The sequence below is a fragment of the Pristiophorus japonicus genome, chromosome 10, assembly GCF_044704955.1.
Source record: "Pristiophorus japonicus isolate sPriJap1 chromosome 10, sPriJap1.hap1, whole genome shotgun sequence".
Lineage (NCBI taxonomy): Eukaryota > Metazoa > Chordata > Chondrichthyes > Pristiophoridae > Pristiophorus > Pristiophorus japonicus.
In genome coordinates this window covers 159,360,863-159,384,043 of record NC_091986.1, presented here as the reverse complement: position 1 = coordinate 159,384,043, position 23,181 = coordinate 159,360,863, and the positions used below count along the sequence as shown (strand labels likewise).

The window sequence follows — 23,181 nt, the reverse complement described above, 5'->3', positions numbered from 1 at the left end:
TTCGAGCCTGCACCCACCATTCAATATGATCATGGCTGATCATGCAACTTTAGTACCCCATTTCTGATTTTTCCCCATACCCCTTGATCCCTTTAACCATAAGGGCCACATCTAACTCCTTTTGAATATATCTAACGAACTGGCCTCAACAACTTTCTGTGGTAGAGAATTCCACAGGTTCGCAATTCTCTGTGAAGAAGTTTCTCCTCATCTCGGTCCTAAATTGCTTACCCCTTATCCTTAGACTGTGACCCCTGGTTCTGGACTTCCCGAACATCGGGATCACTAATGTCCTTTAGGGAAGGAAATCTGCCGTCCTCACTCGGTCTGGCCTAAGTGATTCCAGACCCACACCACTGTGGTTGGCTCTTAACTGCCCTCTGAAATGGCCTCACAAGCCACTCAGTTGTACCAAACCGCTACCAAGAATCAAAATCCTTAACAACACTGTGGGAGCACATTCATCACACAGACTGCTGTGGTTCAAAAAGGCAGCTCACCACCACCTTCGCAAGGGCAATTCGGGATGGGCCTTGCCAGTGACGCTCACATCCAATGAATGAATAAAAAGAAAATCAGCTGGTCGCTGTTCGAAGAGGATGTTGGGTCAAGCGCTATCTACCAATCGTTAGTGCTATTTGCCTGCTAGCAATCAGCCCCTTAACAATCCTAGCTCAAGCTTCAAATCCTTTATCAAGATGGCGTATTGCACTAAATGCGGGCTAAAGAGGTGATTCAGCTCAAAAAACATCTTGGCCACCTCGGAGGCTCTTTAGCGTATGAAGGAGCCATTAAAAATTGCCCCTGTCATCTCATAATACAGGTTTAGATCTTAATCAGGGTTTTGGACTCCGAGATAGTCACAATACAAAAGGTTCAAGCCTGAATCATTAAAATGCGTTGCTGGGATTGCTGCCAGTTGGGCAGTATAGACAAGTTGTCCTCCAATACAAATTCTAACTGTTTGAGTTCTATTTTAACTCGCACTTTACACCATCTTTCTAAGTAGACAGGAGAATGAGGTTTTGTGAAATATTAACTTGAGGTTACTATTCAAAGAAAGTTATTATTCAAAGACATTACTCAACCTTAACGTAGACAGATCACTAGGACCTGATGGTTTACACCTAAGGATCCTGAAGGAAACAAGGGAAGAAATATTTTTGGAATGTAGGAAAATGGGTAGGCCATTCAACCCCTTGAGCCTGAATTAAATCATGGCTGATGTACCTCAACTCTATTTACCCACCATAGCTCCATATCCCTTGATACCCTTGCCTAAAAAAAAATCTATCCATCTCCGTCTTGAAATCTCCAATTGCCCAGTCTTTTGAGGGAGAGAATTTCACATTCATTCTACAATATTGCCCAACATTCAGTTGGTGACAAATGTGATTCCCTGCTTCAAAAAAAGACAATAATGAATTACAGGCTAGTTAGTCTCACTTCAGTTGTTGGTGCACTACTGCAGTCTATAATGTGAGAAGAAATACATTTGGAAAAACATGAGCCAATTGAGGCGAGTGAGCATGGATTTCAAAAGGGCAGGTCATACTTGACCTAACAGAATTCCCTGAAGAAATAACAGGATAGGAAAAGGAATTTCAATGGATTTGGTTTGTATGTTTTTAAAAAAAAACATTTAATAACGTGTCACAAAAGACTTGTGATGAAGGTACTTATACATGTAATTAAGGGTAAAGTATCCACATTGATAGCGAGATGATTGGCGTATAGGAAAGAAAGGATAGGAGTAAAAGGACATTTTTTGGAACAGACATCCACATGTCTGTGTTGGGCCATTCTTATTTACAATGTGCCTAAATGGTCTGGTTGTAGGAATTGAGGGAACAATATTGAAATGTTTTAGTGGCACTAAATTGGGAGTGTTGGCAAATTGTGTCAATGATTGTGAAAGGCTGCAGGAAGACATGACAGGATGGGCACATAGGTGGCAGATGTAGTTCAATGTAAAAATATGTAAAGTAACACATTTTGGAAGTAAGAATAGAGCAAGGAAATACACCTTAAATGATGAGACTTTAATAGAATAAAGGAGCAGAGGGACTTTTGGTGTTTTATGCAAAAAATATAAGGAAACCTTGTGGAGGGGAAATCATTTTGCCTCAGTTCATTTTAATTGTTAAAAAAGAACATAACTGTGGTAGTATTGGGGAGAGGGAGTGGGAGCCCACAAATTATTTGGAGAAAGAAACAACTGGTTCTCCTAATTGGAAGAAATCTCCACTTAAGGTCATGGACATGCTGAGGGCTCAGCAAACCTTGCCTGTCAGAACAGCAGTGTTCTCTAGCCTTAGGAAATGTCTGTAGGCAGAAACTTGAAGTAATTATCGTGACTTGGGAGCAGCTGCATGCACAGAGATAATTCTAACTTGCAGTTGATGCTGTGAATCCTCCTCCAACACCTCTCCTCCATTCTCCATCTCAAAGAGACTGCCCTCTCTTGGTTCAACAATTGCACATCTGATCATGGCCAGAGCATCTCCAGCAATGGCTTCGCTTTCCACCTCGCACTGCTACCTCTGGAATTGCACAAGGGTCTATCTTTGGCCTCTCGTTTTCCTCATCTACTAGTTGCCCCTTGGCGACATCATCAAGGGTTCAGCTTCCATCATCATCATCATAGGCAGTCCCTCGAAATCGAGAAAGACTTGCTTCCACTCTAAAATTGAGTTCTCAGGTGACTGTACAGTCCAATATGAAAATTACAGTCTCTTGTCGCAGGTGGGACAGACAGTCGTTGGAGAAAACAAGCGCAGGCAGTGGAAAGAACGTGCGGCAAACCTGTCCCACTCTCCCTTACCCTCAACGACTGTCTGTCCCACCTGTGGTAGGGACTGTGGCTCTCGTATTGGACTGTTCAGCCACTAAGCACTTATTCTAAGAGTGGAAGTCTTCCTCGATTCTGAGGGACTGCCTATGATGATGATGATGATGGAGGAAAGGGTGGGTGAGGAGTCTGGTTTGCCGCACACTCCTTCCGCTGCCTGTGCTTATTTTCTGCATGCTCTTGGCGACGAGACTCGAGGTGCTCAGCGCCCTCCCGGATGCTCTTCCTCCACTTAGGGCGGTCTTTGGCCAGGGACTCCCAGGTGTTGGTGGGGTTGTTGCACTTTATCAAGAAGGCTTTGAGGGTGTCCTTTAAACGTTTCCTCTGCCCACCTGGGGCTCACTTGCCGTGTAGGAGTTCCGAGTAGAGCGTTTGCTTTGGGAGTCTCGTGTTGGGCATGCGGACGATGTGGCCCGCCCAATGGAGCTGGTTGAGTGTGGTCAGTGCTTTGATGCTGGGGATGTTAGGCTGATCGAAAACACTGACGTTGGTGCATCTGTCCTTCCAGGGGATTTGCAGGATATTGCGCAGAAATCGCTGCAGGTATTTCTCCAGCGACTTGAGGTGTCTACTGTATATGGTCCACAGCGTCCACATTTATACTGACAACACCCAGCTCTACTTCTCCACCACCTTTCTTGAAACCGTCCACCCCCCCCTCCCCACTGCCTCTACGCTGTCAGACTGCTTGATGTAAATCCAGTCTTAGATTAGCTGCAATTTCCTCCAGTTAAACATTGGGAAGACCAAAGCTATCGACTTGGGGGTCCCACCACAAACTCAGTATCCTCGCCATCAATTCCATCTTCTTTTCCCGACCGTTGAATCAGATTGTTCGCAACCTTGGTGTTCTATACAACCCCAAGTTGAATTTCTGCCCCTATAGCCTCCCCATCACAAAGACCGTCTACTTTGATCTCCATAACATCGCCTGCTCCACCCCTATCTGCTGCTGAAACTCTTATCTATGTCATTGTCACCTTCAGACTTGATTATTTCAATGCTCACCTGGCTGTCTTTCCATTCCCCACCATTTTAACTTTAGCTTACCCAAAACTCTGCTGCCTCTATCCTATCCTGCATCAGGTCCTGACCAACTATCACTCCTGTGCTTGCTGATCTACATTGCCTCCTGGTCCCCCAGCACCTCCAATTTGAAATGATCATCCTCATGTTCAAATCCCTTCATAGAAACATAGAAATATAGAAAATAGGTGCAGGAGTAGGCCATTCGGCCCTTCGAGCCTGTACCACCATTCAATAAGATCATGGCTGATCATTCACCTCAGTACCCCTTTCCTGCTTTCTCTCCATAACCCTTGATCCCCTTAGCCGTAAGGGCCATATCTAACTCCCTCTTGAATATATCCAATGAACTGGCATCAACAACTCTTTGTGGCAGGGAATTCCACAGGTTAACAACTCTCTGAGTGAAGAAGTTTCTCTTCATCTCAATCCTAAATGGCTTACCCCTTATCCTAAGACTGTGTCCACTGGTTCTGGACTTCCCCATCATCGGGAATATTCTTGCCGCATCTAACCTGTCCAGTCCCATCAGAATCTTATACGTTTCTATGAGATCCCCTCTCATCCTTCTAAACTCCAGTGTATAAAGGCCCAGTTGATTCAGTCTCTCCTCATATGTCAGTCCTGCCATCCCGGGAATCAGTCTGGTGAACCTTCGCTGCACTCCCTCAATAGCAAGAACGTCCTTCCTCAGATTAGGAGATCAAAACTAAACACAATATTCCAGGTGAGGATTCACCAAGGCCCTGTACAACTGCAGTAAGACCTCCCTGCTCCTATACTCAAATCCCCTCGCTATGAACGCCAACATACCATTTGCCTTCTTCACTGCCTGCTGTACCTGCATGTCTGCTTTCATGCAACTCCCAACTCTAACATCCTCCAGCCCTACACCCCATCGGCCCATGCTCTTGACATTCTGTACCTACACCCCTTTGTTATGCTACCTCCCTCTCTAAGACTGTCTTTAAAATGTACCTCTTGTGACTAAGTTTTTGATCACCCCTCCTATTATCTCCTCCTTTGGCTTGGTCTCCATTTTTTTTACTTTGTGAAGCACTTTAGGATGCTTTTTTACATCAAAGGCGGCAAATAAATGCAAGCCGTTGTTGTGAAGTCTGCCTCGTCATGTAAATAGTGTGGATTGCAGGTCATCAGGAGCAACTGAGGAACAAGTAAAAGCGGTTTCTGTCCTGGGCTAGTAAGTTGCTGTGTGTTTAAACCTTCCTGGCTATTGTCTATCCTTTTTTCCTTTGTCACCGGAGCCAGTTTTGCAGTACACACACACATCATCCTGACTCTGTTTTGGGAACTGAATCAGCATGCTGATCTTTGTTGACAAACCACAATCAGCACAAAACCTCTGGCGACAACAGGACTTCATGCCCACAGTATACAGAAGCCTCAATTCTTCCCATTAGAGTTGGAAGCAGCATTTGCAGTTGAACATGTGTAGGAGTGGGACTCAGTGAGTGGTGCCAAATGGACGGCAATGGAAGGGGACAATGAGAAAAATATACAGCAATGAAGAAATAGATGACAAAGGGGGAAATAATGGTAATATTGATCTGGGGGACAGCTTCCTTGCACTGAGTTTTAGTTTTTTTTCAACTTGGAAATGATTTGTTTCACCATTAGATGTAGGGTAGATTCTTCCTCAACAAATATTTAAAATCAGTGCTATGCCCAATATTGGAATATTCCTTTCAAATGAAGTAAACAAACCTGCTGAGAAATTGTATTCCAAAGACAATCTATTAAGATGATACGTTTTAGTGGGTATTTATAGTGTGAAATGCAAGATCTGTTCCCTTGGTTAATGGGTCTGTATTCACCAGGCACAAGATAGAGATCCGTGTCAAATGGGCCCAAGACAGGTGATTCGTGTGTCCTTGAAATAGAGAAACCACAAGTTGGTATGATTCATGGCCAAAACAGTATCCGCTCCAGCTATATTAAATTCAGTAGGATCAGACAGTAACAAATGTACCTTTATGGTGTTGTTACATACTGAGTATGTACAATTTGCCCTTTCAAAGATCGTAGAATGCCTGGATGAATTTCAGTGAAATAAAGCATCCATTGTTTCTTCAGGACCAGCCTTGTACTCGTACAACAATGCAGTGTTCACCCCTGAGGATTGGCATGGAATTCAGGAAATAGCGAGAAGCAGGAAAAGAGATGATCCCCTGAAAGTGGGACGGTTTGGAATTGGTTTCAATTCTGTCTATCATGTAACAGGTAAGCAAATTATGTTTGTGTTTAGCACTGTACTGGCTTTGAATGGTGCTTTATTTAGTTTCTATCTCCTTCGGTGCAAAGTTAAATTGGAATTCATTGGTGGTTTCCTTTTGTTTCATTTTTAGAAACATAGAAAATAGGTGCAGTAGTAGGCCATTCGGCCCATCGAGCCTGCACCGCTATTCAATATGATCATGGCTGATCCTCTATCTCAACACCATATTCCTGCTTTTTCCCCATACCCCTTGATGCCTTTTGTGTCTAGAAATCTATCTATCTTCCTCTTAAATATATTCAGTGACTTGGCATCCACAGCCTTCTGTGGTAGTGAATTACACAGGTTCACCACCCTCTGAGTGAAAACATTTCTCCTCATCTCGGTCCTAAATTTCCTACCCCCGTATCCTGAGACTGTGAATCCTTGTTCTAGACTTCCCAGCCAGTGTGGAAGTTCTGCATCTAGCTTGTCTTTGTCACACTTCAGAGTGTCAAAATGATTAATAAAGAGAAAGGAAGGCAGTTATTTTATGCTGGTTTCTTCCAACCTGGAGCTGGAAATTTACAAACACCTGCCAATCTGTGAGTGTTCCTCACCAACAGAAATTAAGCACTTGTAAGCCTGAGGAGGTGCCTGTATGCAACAATTAAAGTTTGTGGCCCTAAAGAGGCAAGCTAAGTTAAACACAATGGCACCATAACAGAATAATACATGATATATTGTATGGTATAATGTTCCTGCCATTATAAAATAGATGCAGTGATCGTGACCATATTTAAAAAAGGGGACAAGTCCGACTGTGGCAATTACAGAGGAATCTCTTTGCTATCAACCACTGAGAAAGTCATCGCTAGAGTCCTCCTCAACTGTCTCCTCCTTGTGACCGAGGAGCTCCTCCCGGAGTCACAGTGCGGATTTCGTCCCATACGGGGCAAAACGGACATGTTTTTTGCAGCGCGACAGCTGCAGGATAAATGCAGGGAATAGCGCCAGCCCTTATACATGGCCGCCTTCGACCTTACAAAGGCCTTTGACACTGTCAACCGAGAGGGTTTATGGAGCATCCTCCTCTGTTTCGGATGCCCCCAAAAGTATGTCACCATCCTCCGCCTGCTCCATGACTACAGGCAGGCCGTGATCCTTATCAATGGATCCATGCAGACCCAATCCACGTCTGGACCAGGGTCAAGCAGGGCTGCGTCATCGCCCCAACCCTCTTCTCAATCTTCCTCGCTGCCATGTTCCACCTCACAGTCGACAAGCTCCCCGCTGGAGTGGAACTAAATTACAGAACCAGTGGGAACCTGTTCAACGTTCGCTGTCTCCAGGCCAGGTCCAAGACCACCCCAACATCTGTCATCGAGCTACAGTACGCGGACGACGCCTGCGTCTGCGCACATAGAGAGGCTGAACTCCAGGACATAGTCGACATATTTATTGAGACGTACGAAAGCATGGGCCTTACGCTAAAGACAAAAGACCTCCACCAGCCTGTCCTCGCCACACAGCACTGCCCCCCAGTCATCAAGATCCACGAGCGCGGCCCTGGACAACATGGACTGCTTCCCTTATCTCGGGAGCCTCCTATCAACAAGAGCAGCCATTGACGATGAGATCCAACACCGCCTCCAGTGCGCCAGTGCAGCCTTCGGCCGCCTGAGGAAAAGAGTGTTTGAAGACCAGGCCCTCAAAACTGTCACCAAGCTCGTGGTCTACAGAACTGTAGTAATACCCGCCCGCCTGTATGGCTCAGAAACATGGACCATGTACAGTAGACACCTCAAGTCGTTGGAGAAATACCACCAACGATGTCTCTGCAAGATCCTCCCCTGGGAGGACAGACGTACCAACGTTAGCGTCCTCGACCAGGCCAACATCCCCAGCATTGAAGCACTGACCACACTTGATCAGCTCCTCTGGGCAGGCCACATAGTTCACATGCCAGACACGAGACTCCCAAAGCAAGCGCTCTACTCTGAACTCCTTCACGGCAAACAAGCCAAAGGTGGGCAGCGGAAACGTTACAAGGACACCCTCAAAGCCTCCCTGATAAAGTGCGACATCCCCACTGACACCTGGGAGTCCCTGGCCAAAGACCGCCTTAAGTGGAGCAAGTGCATCCGGGAGGGCGCTGAGCACCTCTAGTCTCATCGCCGAGAGCATGCAGAAACCAAGCACAGGCAGCAGAAGGAGCGTACGGCAAACCGGTCCCACCCACCCCTCCCTCAACGACTATCTGTCCCACCTGTGACAGAGACTGTGGTTCTCGTATTGGACTGTACAGCCACCTAAGAACTCATGTTAAGAGTGGAAACAAGTCTTCCTCGATTCCGAGGGACTGCCTATGATGATGATAAAATAGTGGTGACCAGAACCACAAGAAAGCAACTAAACTTTTGCATTTATTAATCCGTTCTTTAAAGGGCTTTCTATTATTTTTTTATCAGGCTGGCCTGGGTTAGAATCCACAGCTCAGCATCAGATACTGATACATGATTTGTAACACAAATTGATTCTGAACTTGAATGTTTCAATTAGCCTTTCAAGTGGATTTTAAGGGCTAGGAACCCAGAGTACTCCAGTACCATTGGAGTTCAATTAGGAGCTGATTTCAAAGTCCTTTAAGCTTAATTTGCAGAATTGCTTCTGTACTTTCAAACTCTTTAACCTACTTCTAGATTCATATAACTGGCTTCAAAACTTAGTCAGATGCTTGCGATGATTTCTTTAGGCTTGCTTTACGTGCAAAATTTTTGCTTTCTTCACATAAATTAAAATGCATTTTGTATAAATTTATTGAAGCTCAGCTGAGATATGGCTTTGAGACACATCTCAGCCTTAATCCCTCCCATCCTGATGTTTATATTGCCTAAATACATACTCTTGAACTAGGAATGTAGGAACAGAAGTAGGTCATTTTGCCCTTCTAGCCTGTTCTATTCTATTATATCATGGCAGATCTGTACCTCAACTTCATTCACTTGACTTTTCTCCAAATGCCTTGATAGCCTTACCGAACAAAAATCTATTCATCTGACTTTAAAATTTCAATTGACTCAACATCCACAACTTCTTGGCGAGATTTTTTCTAAGCAGGATATCAGTGTGCTTGTCTGCATAACAGTTATATTTTTTTCATTGAAAAATCTTCTGGAGATTTAAAAAGAATAGGGCCTGTACTATCTCAGACTGTATTGCTGACTACCTGTCTAATGCAGGATCCAGATGGGAGTAGGTTTATTGAGCAGAGTTATCAGGGTAATGGAGGAGATCGCAGACTGATGAGGAGGAGGAGGCCTTACCCACAAAGGATTTTCAGGGAGAAGCGCTCATACTTGGACCTGACCGATTGACGGTGTGTTCGAAGGCTGTGCTTCTGAAAAGAGATGGTCAATGAGATTTGCCAGCTCATTAAGGCAGACCTGCAGCCCAGTCCCACCAACATTACTGCACTCTCTGTCGAGATGAAGGTGACTGCGGTACTTTCCTTTTATGCATGTGGTTCTTTTCAGGCATCAGCTGGGGACATATGCTGTATTTCTCAGTATGCTACTCATCGGTGCATTCGACAGGTAACCGAAGCACTGTGTGCTCGCCGGATGGAATTTATAAACATCCCAATGACCAGGGAGGCACAGAATGAGAGGGCTTTGGGATTTGCACACATTGCCGGCTTCCCCAAGGTGCAGGGTGCTGTTAACTGTCCCCATATTGCCTTTTGAGCACCATTACAGGAGGCGGAGGTGTATTGAAACCATTGTTCAGCCATGAACTCATTGAATGGCGGTGCAGGCTAGAAGGGCCGAATGGCCTACTCCTGCACCTATTTTCTATGTTTCTATGTTTTTCTATGAAACTGAAAGGGATTCCATTCCCTCAACATGCAGCTCGTCTGCGGCCATACACAGCGCATAATGGCAGTGAATGCCTACTTTCCAGGGAGCTACCATGATGCGCACATCTTGTGTGAGTGCACTGTGTCTGACCTGTTGAAGTCTGAACCACAAGGTAAATGCTGGATGTTGGGGGACAAAGGGTATTCATATGTCCTTACTATACAGTACAAATGCACACAAGGCTCATACTTGAGAGAAGGTTACTCTGTGACCGGTAACCTTTATTAGCCAGCACTGAAGTGAAGAAGGTGGGTGGAGCTTCCCTTTTTATACCTGAAAGTCCAGGTTAGGAGTGTCGCCCACAAGTTCACGACCTTGTGGTGGTCCGTATTCTCACGGTGTACAAGTTAGGTCAGTTTATACATGGGTTACAATGACAGTTGAATACATGACATCACCTCCCCCCGCCCCCCCCCCCCCCAAAGTCTTATTGGGATCACAGGTTGAGTCTCTCTGGTGTTTATGCTCCCTTGTAGAGCGTCTGAGTTGGGGCTCCGGCTGTTGGGTGCTGGCCTGAATGTCTGCTGTTTGTGGTGCCTCAGGCCTGTCCAGACTGCCCACAGTGACTGGGCTCTCCTCCACTTGGTTCCGGTGTTCGGTCACCTGTGGTGGAGTGAACTCTACATCGTGTTCTTCCTCTGCTTCTTCTATGGGGTTGCTGAACCTCCTTTTTGTTTGATCCACGTGTTTGCGGCAGATTTGTCCATTGGTAAGTTTGACTACCAGAATCCTCTTTAGCAATCACAGTGTCTGCGAGCCATTTGGGCCCTGCAGCGTAGTTGAGGACAAAGACAGGGTCACTAACATCAGTACATCGCGCCCTCGCATTCCCGTCATGGTAGTCACATTGTGACCGATGCCTGCTCTCAACAATTTCTTTCATGGCGGGGTGTATAAGGGATAACTTGGTTTTGAGCATCCTTTTCATTAGCAGCTCTGCGGATGGAACCCCTGTGAGCGAGTGTGGTCGGGATCTATTGGCCAACAGGAGGCGTGATAAGCGGCTTTGTAGGGAACCTCCTTGGATTCTGAGCTTCCCCTGTTTGATTATCTGCACTGCTCGTTCCGCCTGGCTTTTTGAGGCCGGCTTGAATGGTGCAGTTCTGACATGGTTGATACCATTTCTTGCCATGAAGTCCTGGAATTCAATGCTTGGCCAAGACGTCCGGTAGACCATGGGCGGTGAACATTGCCTGTAGACTTTCTACCGTGGCAGAGGATGTGCTTGAATTGAGAATGTCACACTCGATCCATTTGGAGTAGGCGTCTACTACAACCAAAAACATTTTTCCCATGAAAGGACCGGCGTAGTCCACATGGATGCGTGACCATGGCTTGGCGGGCCAGGACCAGGGGTTAAGGGGGGCTTCCTTGGGTGCGTTGCCCAGCTGAGCACACGTGTTGCACCTGCGAACACAAAGTTCCAGGTCTGCATCTATCCCAGGCCACCAAACGTGTGACCTGGCAATTGCCTTCATCATGACAATGCCTGGGTGCTCATTGTGGAGTTCTCGGATGAACGCCTCTCTGCTCATCTGGGGCATGACTACTTGGTTTCCCCATAGTAGGCAATCGGCCTGAATCGAGAGTTCATCCTTGCGCCTGTGAAATGGTTTAAGTTCCTCAGGGCATGCCCCGTATTTGGCTGCCCAGTCCCCATTCAAGCCACATTTCTTGACTAAAGACAGAAGCAGGTCTCTATTTGTCCAGACTTTGATCTGACGGGCTGTCACGGGTGAGCCTTCGCTTTCGAAAGCTTCAATAGCCATGACCATCTCATCAGCATTCTCGGTTGCTCCCTCAGTGGTGGCTAGTGGGAGCCTGCAGAGCGCATCGGCGCAGTTTTCGGTGCCCAGTCTGTGCCGAATTGTATAGTCATAGGCTTCTAACGTGAGTGCCCACCTCTATATGCGGGCCGACGCATTTGCATTTATGGCCTTGTTGTCGGCCAAAAGGAATGTTAGGGGTTTGTGATCTGTCTCCAGCTCAAATTTCCTGCCAAACAGGTACTGGTGCATTTTTTTTACTGCATATACACATGCAAGCGCTTCCTTTTCTACCATCCCGTAGCCCCTTTCTGCCTGGGACAGACTTATGGAGGCATAAGCTACCGGCTGTAACTGACCATTAGCATTCACATGCTGCAACACACACCCGACCCCATAGGACGACGCATTGCACGTTAAAACAAGTTTCTTACACGGGTCATACAGCGTTAACAGATTGTTAGAGCACGCAATTTGTTATGCTCCATCAAAATGCCTTTCCTGGCTGTCCCCCCAGATCCATTCACGACCTTTGCGTAGGAGCACGTGTAGCGGCTCTAGCAGTGTGCTCAATTTGGGAAGAAAGTTACCAAAATAGTTCAGGAGCCCCAGGAATGAACGCAGTTCCATCGTGTTACGGGGTCTGGGTGCTCTTGTATCGCTTCCATTTTGGACGCAGTAGGTCTGATCCCGTCTGCTGCTACTCTCATCCCCAGGAATTCTACCTCTGGAGCTAGGAAGACGCACTTCGCCTTTTTCAGTCGCAGACCTACCCGGTCCAGTCTGCGTAGCACCTCCTCCAGGTTGTGGAGGTGTTCTTCAGTATCTCAACCCGTGATGAGGATGTCGTCTTGAAAAGCCACCGTCCTTGGAATCGACTTGAGGAGACTTTCCATGTTTCGTTGAAAGATCGCGGCCGCCGAGCGAATCCCGAATGGACATCTGTTGTACTCAAACAACCCCTTGTGTGTCGTGATGGTGGTCAGCTTCTTCGACTCACTCGCCAGCTCCTGGGTCATGTAAGCTGAGATCAGGTCTAATTTTGAAAAAAGTTTGCCACCGGATAGTGTTGCACAGAGGTTCTCCACTCTCGGTAGCGGGTACTGGTCTTGGAGTGATACCCGATTGATGGTGGCCCACATATCCTGACCGACCCATCCGCCTTGAGCACCGGCACAACCGGGCTCGCTCAGTCACTGAATTCGACTGGCGAGATGATGCCTTCCCTCAGCAGGCGGTTCAATTTGCCTTCTATCTTTTCCCGTATCAAGTACAGCACCGCTCTGGCCTTGTGGTGTACTGGCTTGGCGTCCGGGTTTATGTGAATCACTACCTTGGTCCCCATGAAAGTTCCAATGCCGGGTTGAAATAGTGAGTCAAATTTGTCCAGGAGCATGATATTCGCTCCACAGAAGAAATTCGCTCCAGTTCATGACAGCGAGCCAACTCCTCCCCAGCAGTGCGGGACGTCCCCCGGGACAATCCAGAGTGGCAACCTGTTCTCCGAATCTTTGTGGGTCACGACTACCGTGGCGCTGCCGAGCACCGAAATGATCTCCTTTGTATATGTCCGTAACTGTGCGTCAATTAGCAATAATTTTGGCCTCCTGGCCTTGGACGCCCACAACCTTTCGAACTGTTTGATACCCAGCAGGGACTGGCTGGCCCCCGTGTCTAGCTCCAATGATACTGGGATGCCATTTAGTAGCACTTTCATCATTATCGGTGGCGTCCTGGTGTATGAACTGTATATGTGCTCCACATGAACTCGCTGAATTTCAGCTTCCAGCAATTTTCCCCCAGTATCCATTCGGCCTTGCAGGGCTTACATCAGGCCCGTCCTCCTCGTCGATCAACCTGGCTGCAGGCTTCCTGCACATATGCGCCAAGTGACTGCTGACGTTGCAGTTTCTGCAGGTATATTGCTGATACCTGCAAGCTCTGGCTGTGTTTTTGCCTCCACACCTCCAACATGATCCGTTGTTGGAAACAAAAGGTCCATTATCAATCGATCGCCTCTGACTGTCTAACTGTCCTTAAGCACACCATTGACAAGTGTTGATGGCCCCATTACTGGCCGGATTGTCCCTTGCGATGGCATGAATCGCCGTTCAGCTAGCCATTGTCTCTGTTGAATTCCCCCTTTGGGTTCGACTACATGCTGGGGCATGTCTGATTGCCCCTGTCTGCCTGGAGAACTGTGTGCCGCGTTAACAATGTTGACTCTCTGTCCATTTGCTGCATTTAAACCAAGATTTTTGTCAAACATCATTCTGGTCTCTTCCTCCCCTGAGATAAATGTCTGGGCCATCAAAGCCGCCGTTTCCAGGGTCAAGTCTTTGGTCTCAATCAGTTTCCTGAAAACCCCAGCGTGCCCGATGCCCTCAATAAAAAAGTCTCACAGCATCTCCGCTCTGCATGCATCTGGGAACTTACATAGGCTCGTCAGTCGCCGGAGATCTGCCACGAAGTCTGGAACGCTTTGTCCTTCTCGCCGCCGGTGCATGTAAAACCGGTGTCTCGCCATGTGCAAGCTGCTCGCTGATTTAAGGTGTTCCCCGATCAATTTACTGAGCTCTTCGAACGTCTTGTCCGCCAGCTTCTCTGGCGCGAGAAGGTCCTTCATCAGGGAGTACGTCCTGGATCCACAAACCCTGCGTTTGTCGGCCAGATCCTGTCCCAGCCATTCCTTAGTGACAACTTTGCTGTAGTCTCAATAAAATCATCCCAATCATCACCAACACAGTACCTCTCGTCTGTGCTGCTAGTGGCCATGCTCGCATGGTTTAAATCCCAGTTTCTCGTCGCCAATAATATGTCCTTACTATACCGTACAAGTGCACACGAGGCCCATACTTGAGAGAAGGTCACTCTGTGACCAGTAACCTTTATTATCCAGCATTGAAGTTTTATACCTGAAAGTCCAGGTTAGGAGTGTCTCCCACAAGTTCACCACCGAGTGGTCCATGTTCTCACGGTATACAACTTAGGTCAGTTTATACATGGATTACAATGACAGTTGAATACATGACAGGTATGACCTCGCCACCTGGCTCTTGATCCCCTGCGGAACCTTCAGACAGAAGCCGAGCAACGCTATAATAAGAGCAATATAGCCACACGTAACATTATCAAAGACAGTTGGAGTGCTGAAGCAGCACTTTCGCTACTTGGACCACTCGGGAGGCAGGCTGCAATACCACCCTGAGCAGGTTGCTCAGTTCACAGTGGTGTGCTGCATGTTGCATAATTTAACAATCATGCGTGGACAGGAATTGCCACAGGGGACTGTGGGACCACCTGAGGAGAGAGTGCAAGAGACGCAGGAGAAAGAAGAGGAAAATGATGGGGATGAGGATGAGGAGGAGCTTCCAGATGAACCCATTGTACCACCCACCCCCCCAACACCACAGCGGTGGGCACGCGGAGCATATGCCACTGCAAAATTGTTACGTCAGCAGCTCATAAATGAACACTTTGCTTGAATGTGGAGAGCTGCGTTTTGTGACCGTGATAACTGTTACCCCAAAAGTTTGATACTGTACAAGAGTGCTTAAATTCAATTCAAATATTTATGTAAAAATGTAAAAAATATAACTTTGTAAAACTTATAACTAGAACTTTGAACAACTTTAACAACAACTTTAACAACAACTTTAACAAAACTTTTAACAACTTGAAATAAACTTTTAAAAATCACACTTCAATTATTTTAAATGAGCAATGAACACTTGACTCCAAAAAACACCCTTTACTGCCCTCGGACCTCGACCACGTGCTCCACCACCCTTGGGACTCGCCCCCCACTTTCGTACTCCCGTCCTTCCCTTTCCCACTGCCCGTGAGCCCGGACCTCCCCGTGGTGGTACCAAGCCAGCGTGCAGCACTGCACCCCGAGTGCTGTTACTGTCGTTGGGGGTCAGACATTGGGCCTCAGGAGAAGCTCATGATCCGGAAGGCATGGCTTCAGAGCTGGAAGCTGCTGGCAGCTCATCACCCTCAGGTGCTGTCGACCCGACCACTGTGGCATGGGGGGATTCCGCGCCATGTCCCGATCCCGTCGATTGCCGCATGGCATCGACGGAGACGGCAGTTCGCTCCAGCATGGTGATCATACACGACATCCTCCAACTGTCGTTCTGATAGCGCCACGATATTTCCGGCTATCGTAGCCATGACCTTAAGCATGTCGACACCCGCCTGTGACAGATGCACCATGTCCTGGTGCACGCCTATCTGTCTTGCAGCAATGGCCCTTTTCTGCACCAACCTCCGTCGCTGTGGCAAAGGCGCTGCAATGCTAGGGATGCTTGGTGCACATCACTTGGTCCCGCAGAATCATTGGAGGCATGGGGAAATCCCATGAATATAGACTCGCTCGTGGAGGATTTTCCAGCTGACCTCCTCCTCCGTTTCCTCCACTGGCTCCAGGATCAGCGGCTCTTCCTCTTCCTCTTCATCTAAATCTCTGCCAGTGGTGAAGTCGGGAGAGGGCTGGGTGACGGCAGAGGTGGAGGCAGTGGGTCTTTTGTCTGGTCTCTCTGCGGAGGTCTGGTGTAAATCGTCCGAGTCTGGAAGTACAAACAACATTTAAAAATGCTTTGCACCAGGGGAGGGGTCAGGGTTACATGAGTACAGTGACGTAACGCAGTCTTACTTAAATGTCCATTACATATCGCAGACAGACAATACATATATGCAATGCGTTACATGCTCCCAACATTGCAGTACATCACATGAAGCCAACGTTACAGTTACAGTTAGTTTACATGACAATACAGGATTGCAACACAGAGAGGGGATTGTATTCAACTTATCATCCTGTGTGGGTGGGTCAGCTTCAACGCCGGTGGTGGCACAGTTGCTATCCCCGACCAGGGACAGGGCACGGATCTCTATCTCCGTCACTGGTTTTTGCGTTGGGCCCCCCCCCCCCCCCCGCCATACGCCGCTGATCCGCTACGATTGCAGATGTCGTCTTCTGCAGAAAGTGAAGTAAATGAAAGTAAAAATCTTCAATCCATTTAACATTGCAGACACACAGGGTCACACACAGGGGCACACACACATCAAAACACTGCGTTGATCCTCTTGTCATTGGCTGAAAGCACAAATACATCGCTGTAACCTTAAGGTAAATAACATCATCCGTGTGACACTGAACCTACATTTACATGGCACAGGGAGGGTGCATAAATAAAATCATTACTTGAGCTAACCCCACCTCTATGACACCTTTCCCTGGTGTGTACCATGGTACTTGTGGAGGACACAGCCTCCCCGATCTCATCCCATATTCTGTTGTACTCCTTCGGGGGTGGGGGGGGGGAGGCTTTCCACGACCACCCTTCGTTAGGTCGGAGTATCTCTCTGTAAATATTCTCTAGCAGGGCAGGTAGTTCCATCTCGTCGAAGGCGTGCGCCCTCAGCCTCCCATCCTTCTCAATGTTCCTGCGCTTCGACTTTTTGAGCATTTCCTTTATATTATATGATCATTGATTTATAAAATATGTATTATGTATATTGTATAATTATTACTTGTTAAGATTTTTAAACTCTGCAACCTGTGATTAAACCAACTGACCCTCGAATAGCTTGATGCTCCTTCTCACTCTCCATCGACTTCAACTCTCTGCGCATGCGCAGGTGACCTGTTATATATGTAAATCTGTAAATACCATGTCTAACCACCAGAGGGCTTATCCCCTAGAGTCCCAAGGGATCCCACAATCCCTTGGGAGCACCTGTATAGAAGGAGGCCTCACAGGCTGGAGAGGCACTCTGAGACCTGTAATAAAGGACTACGGTCACACCTTCCTTTGAGCTTGCAGTATCTAGTCTGACTCTTTATTCAAGATATAACAACCGGTGACAAGATGCAAATGACGAACCCCACCGCAACAATGCAGAGAACAGTGGGCATCCTGGTGAAATTTTCGGAGGGAGATGATTGGGAATCCTTCATGGAGCGACTCGACCAATATTCTGTGGCCAGTGAGCTGGAAGGAGAAGCAAACGCTGCCAAACGAAGGGCGATTCTCCTCACCGTTTGTGGGGCACCAACGTATGGCCTCATGAAAAATCTGCTCGCTTCAGCGAAACCCACAGGCAAGTTGTACGATGAGTTGTGCACACTGGGCCGGGAGCATCTAAACCCGAAGGAAAGTGTTCTGATGGCGAGGTATCGGTTCTACACGTACAAGAGATCTGAAGGCCAGGAAGTGGCGAGCTACATCGCCGAGCTAACGCGCCTTGCAGGACATTGCGAATTTGAAGGACACTTGGAGCACATGCTCAGGGACTTCTTTGTACTTGGCATTGGCCATTAAATAATACTTTGCAAACTTTTGACTGCAGAGACCCCAACCTTGAGTAGAGCCATAGCGATAGCCCAGGCGTTTATTGCCACCAGTGACAATACCAAACAAATTTCTCAGCACACTAGTGCTACTCCAAGTACTGTGACAAAATAACGTTGTTTTCGAATCGAAATCTACAGGGCAGGACTTGCACACCTGCAGCTGCACATCCGCAGATGACTCAGAGTCCACCATCAAGGCCATTAAAACCTTGTTGGTGCTGCGGGGGTGATCATTGTTTCCATTCATGCCGCTTCAAAGGATACGCTTGCAAGGGCTGTGAAACAATGGGACACCGCCGATGTATGTGCAGGTGAGCTGCAAATCCTGCTAATCCTGCAAACCACCATGTTGCAGAGGGGGACAGATCCACGGTGGATCATGATGAACCAGAGCCTCAGACTGAGGAGGCAGAGGTATATGGGGGTCACACATTTACCACAAAATGTCTCCTGATAATGCTGAAGGTTGAATTAAATGGATTCCCGGTGTCCATGGAGCTGGACACGGGCGCAAGCCAGTCCATAATGAGCAAAAAGACTTTCGATAAATTGTGGTGCAGCAAGGCCTCAAGGCCAGTCCTGATTCCCATTCGTACTAAACTGAGAACGTACACATAGGAACTGATTCCCGTAATCGGCAGTGCTACTGTAAAGGTCTCCTAAGATGGAATGGTGCACGAGTTACACTCTGGCTGGTACCGGGTTGTTCGGCAGGAGCTGGCTGGGAAAGATACGCTGGAACTGGAACGACGTCCGAGCGCTTTCGTCCGTCGACGACACCTCATGTGCCCAGGTTTCATAAGCAAGTTCCCCTCACTGTTTGAACCAGGCATCGGGAAGTTCCAAGGCGCAAAAGTGCCGATCCGTTTGATTCCGGGGGTGTGACCCATCCATCACAAGGCGAGAGTGGTACCTTACATGATGAGAGAGGGTGGTGATCGAACTAGACAGGCTGCATTGAGAGGGCATCATTTCGGCGATCGAATTCAATGAGTGGGCAGTCCGATTGTTCCAGTCCTCAAGGGAGACGGCACTGTCAGAATCTGTGGTGATTACAAAGTAACTATCAATCGTTTCTCACTGCAGGATCAATACCCGCTACCGAAGGCAGACGACCTATTTGCGACGCTGGCGGGGGGGAAAACGTTCACGAAGCTGGACTTGACCTTGGCCTACATGACGCGGAGCTGGAAGAATCATTGAAAGGCCTCACCTGCATCAACACGCACAAAGGTCTCTTCATTTACAACACATGCCCGTTTGGGATTCGATCGGCTGCGACGATATTCCAGAGGAACATGGAGAGCTTACTGAAGTTGGTCCTGCGCACCGTTGTCTTCCAGGACGACATCTTGGTTACAGGTCAGGACACCGTCGAGCACCTGCAGAATCTGGAGGAGGTTCTTAGTCGGCTCAATCGTGTGGGGCTCAGGCTAAAATGCTTGAAGTGCGTTTTCCTGGCGCCTGAAGTGGAATTCCTGGGGAGAAGAATCGCGGCAGACGGCATCAGGCCCACCGACTCGAAGACGGAGGCAATCACAAACGCACCAAGACCACAGAACGTGACGGAGCTGCGGTTGTTTCTAGGACTCCTGAACTATTTTGGTAACTTCTTACCGGGTCTTAGCACATTGTTAGAACCCCTGCACTCTTTACTGCGTAAAGGAAATGAATGGGTATGGGGAAAAAGGTAAGAAAATGCCTGTGAGAAAGCTAAGAAGCTGTTATGTTCAAAAAAATCGCTTGTGTTGTACGATCCATGTAAGCGCTTGGTACTAGCATGTGATGTGTCGTCGTACAGGGTCGGGTGTGTATTGCAACAAGCTAATTAATTTGGGAAATTGCATCGGTTGCTTATGCGTCCATAGGTCTGCCTAAGACCGAGAGGGCCTACAGTATGATCGAAAAAGAAACGTTAGCGTGTGTTTATGGCGTAAAGAAAATGCATCAATATCAGTTCGGTTTCAAATTTGAATTGGAAACTGACCATAAGCCGCTTATATCCCTCTTTTCTGAAAGCAAGGAGATAAATACGAATGCATCGTCCCGCATCCAGAGATGGGCGCTCATGTCGTCCGCATACAACTATGCCTTCCGCCACAGGCCAGGCACAGAAAACTGTGCCGATGTTCTCAGCAGGCTGCCATTGTCGGTGTGCAGTGGCCACCCCACGTTAAAAGAACTCACGCACAAGCATCTTCCACTTCGTCAGTATGAAGTTCAGGACTGAAACATCAGGACCCTCATGGACAATCCCAACAGCAACAGGCCGGAACGCCGCACTGCCATAGTTGACCGGGAACTCAGATGTTTTGACATTGACATCGCCGCCCTAAGCGAGACCCGGCGGGCAGGTGAAGGCCAGTTGAAGGAACATGGTGGAGGTTACACCTTCTTCTGGAAAGGGAAACCAGAGGCAGAACGCCACCTTCAGGGAGTCGGCTTTGCCGTCAAGAATGAACTGGTCGACCGCCTCAAAGACTCCCCCCGTGGGGTTAACGAACGCCTCATGACTCTTCGTATTACCCTTTCTCGGAACCAATGTGCCACAGTCATCAGTGCGTACGCCCCTACACTCGATGCAATGGATGAGGCTATGGAGGGTTTTTATTCTAACCTCGAGACACCCTTGTCCCACGTCCCCACGGGTGACAAATTGATCCTCCTGGGTGATTTTAATGCCAGGGTCGGCAAAGACACAGCCCTCTGGGGAGGTGTGATTGGCAGAGAGTGTGAAGGGAAAGCCAACTCCAACGGTACCCTACTCCTGACAAAATGTCTAGAACATGAACTCCTCATCACCAACACCCTGTTCCGCCAGAGAGACAAATACAAGGTATAGTGGCAACACCCTCACTCCAAACACTGGCACCTACTCGACTATGTCATCATCCGAGCCAGGGATCGCAAGGATGTGCGCATCACCTGCGCCATGACAGGAACTGACGACTGCTGGACGGACCACCGCCTAATCCGATCCATCATCAACATTAACATTGTCCCAAAGCAGAGGGGACAGTAGAAGCAGTTCCGCAAAAAAGTTAAGGCCAGGGCACTTAGAGACCCAGCTAAGAGAGCACTATACAGCCAGCGCCTCACAGCTAATCTGGCGTGCCTTGATGACCCTGAGATGCTGAATCCCCATCGCGCTTGGTCTGCCTTCCAGGCCTCTATAACCAGTGCCTGTGAAGAGACACTTGGTTACTCAACCAGAAAATATCAGGATTGGTTTGATGAAAATGATCAGGAGATCGAAGAACTAATAGCATTTCTGAGCCTCAAGCAACAACCCAACTCGGGAGCTGCAAAACAACATTACAGACGGCTCAAGGCTCAGGTCCAACAAAAAACCCGGGACCTAAAGAACAGTTGGTGGGTGGAGAAAGCACAGGAGATACAATATCTGGCCGACAGCCACAATATGCAAGGATTCTTCACTGCAATCAAGGCCACCTACTGTCCAAACTCCCGAGGCCCCACCCCACTCCTGGCCAAGAATGGGGAAACACTCATCAAGGACACCGAGGCTGTCAGGGCCCGATGGAAGGAGCATTTTGAAGATCTCCTCAATCGAGACTCTGCCTTTGACGCGAGTGTTCTCAACTCCATCCCGCAGCATGCGACCCGCCACCAACTCAGTGAAACTCCAACGTTGCACGAGATTGGCAAAGCCATAAAACAGCTCAAGAACAACAAGGCTACGGGTGCGGATGGAATCCCTGCTGAGGCGCTAAAATATGGCGGAGAGGAGGGGCACTGTTGGCGCGTATACATGACCTCATCGCTCTCATCTGGAGGGAGGAGAGCATGCCGGGAGATCTGAGAGATGCAGTGATTGTGAACATTTTTTAAAAAGGGGACAAATCCGACTGCGGCAACTACAGGGGAATCTCCCTGCTATCAGCCACTGGGAAAGTTGTCGTTCGAGTTCTCCTCAATCGTCTTCTCCCTGTGGCCGAGGAGCTCCTCCTGGAATCACAATGCGAATTCCGTCCCCTCTGGGGTACAACAGACATGATCATTGCAGTGCAACAGTTGCAGGAAAAATGCAGGGAGCAGCGCCAGCTCTTATACATGGCCTTTTTCGATCTTGCAAAGGCCTTTGACACTGTCAACGGTGAGGGTCTATGGAGCGTCCTCCTCTGTTTCGGATGTCCCCAAAAGTTTGTCAACATCCTTCGCCTGCTTCACGCTGACATGCAGGCCGTGATCCTTACCAACGGATCCATTACAGACCCAATCCACCTCCGGACCGGGGTCAAACAGGGCTGCGTTATCACTCCAACCCTCCTTTTCAATCTTCCTTGCCGCTATGCTCCACCTCACAATCAACAAGCTCCCCACTGGAGTGGAATTAAACTACAGAACCAGTGGGAAGCGGTTTAACCTACGCCGCCTTCAGGCCAGGTCCAAGATCACCCCAACCTCTGTCGTTGAGCTGCAGTATGCAGACGACGCCTGCGTCTGTGCACATTCGGAGGCTGAACTCCAGGATATAGTCAATGTATTCACTGAGGCATATGAAAGCATGGGGCTTACGCTTAACATCCGTAAGACAAAGGTCCTCCACCAGCCTGTCACCGCCGCACAGCACTGCCCTCCAATCATCAAGATCCACGGTGCGGCCCTGGACAACGTGGACCATTTCCCATATCTCAGGAGCCTCATCAACAAAGGCAGACATTGATGCGGAGATTCAATATCGCCTCCAGTGCGCCAGCGCAGCCTTCGGCCGTCTGAGAAAAAGAGTGTTTGAAGACCAGGCCCTCAAATCTACCACCAAGCTCATAGTCTACGGGGCTGTAGTAATACCCGCCTTCCTGTATGGATCTGAGGCATGGAGGATGTATAGAAGGCACCTCAAGTCGCTGGAGATGTATCACCAACGATGTCTCCGCAAGATCCTGCAAATCCCCTGGGAGGACAGGCGCACCAACATCAGTGTCCTCGACCAGGCTAACATCCCCAGTATTGAAACACTGACCACACTCGATCAGCTTCGCTTGGCAAACCAGCCCCACCGACTACTTCCCTCGACCAAT

General features: G+C 48.3%; 1 protein-coding gene across 2 annotated transcripts in view; it reads left to right on the top strand.

The window, feature by feature from the left end:
* The window catches only part of sacs (sacsin molecular chaperone), a 205,859-nt gene that overhangs the window by 103,834 nt on the left and 78,844 nt on the right, over nucleotides 1-23,181 (top strand). For both annotated transcript variants that reach the window (XM_070892203.1, XM_070892204.1), the window contains one exon: nucleotides 5,972-6,118. In XM_070892203.1, coding sequence (XP_070748304.1) covers nucleotides 5,972-6,118 — 147 coding nt within the window. The remainder of the gene's footprint in view (nucleotides 1-5,971; nucleotides 6,119-23,181) is intronic.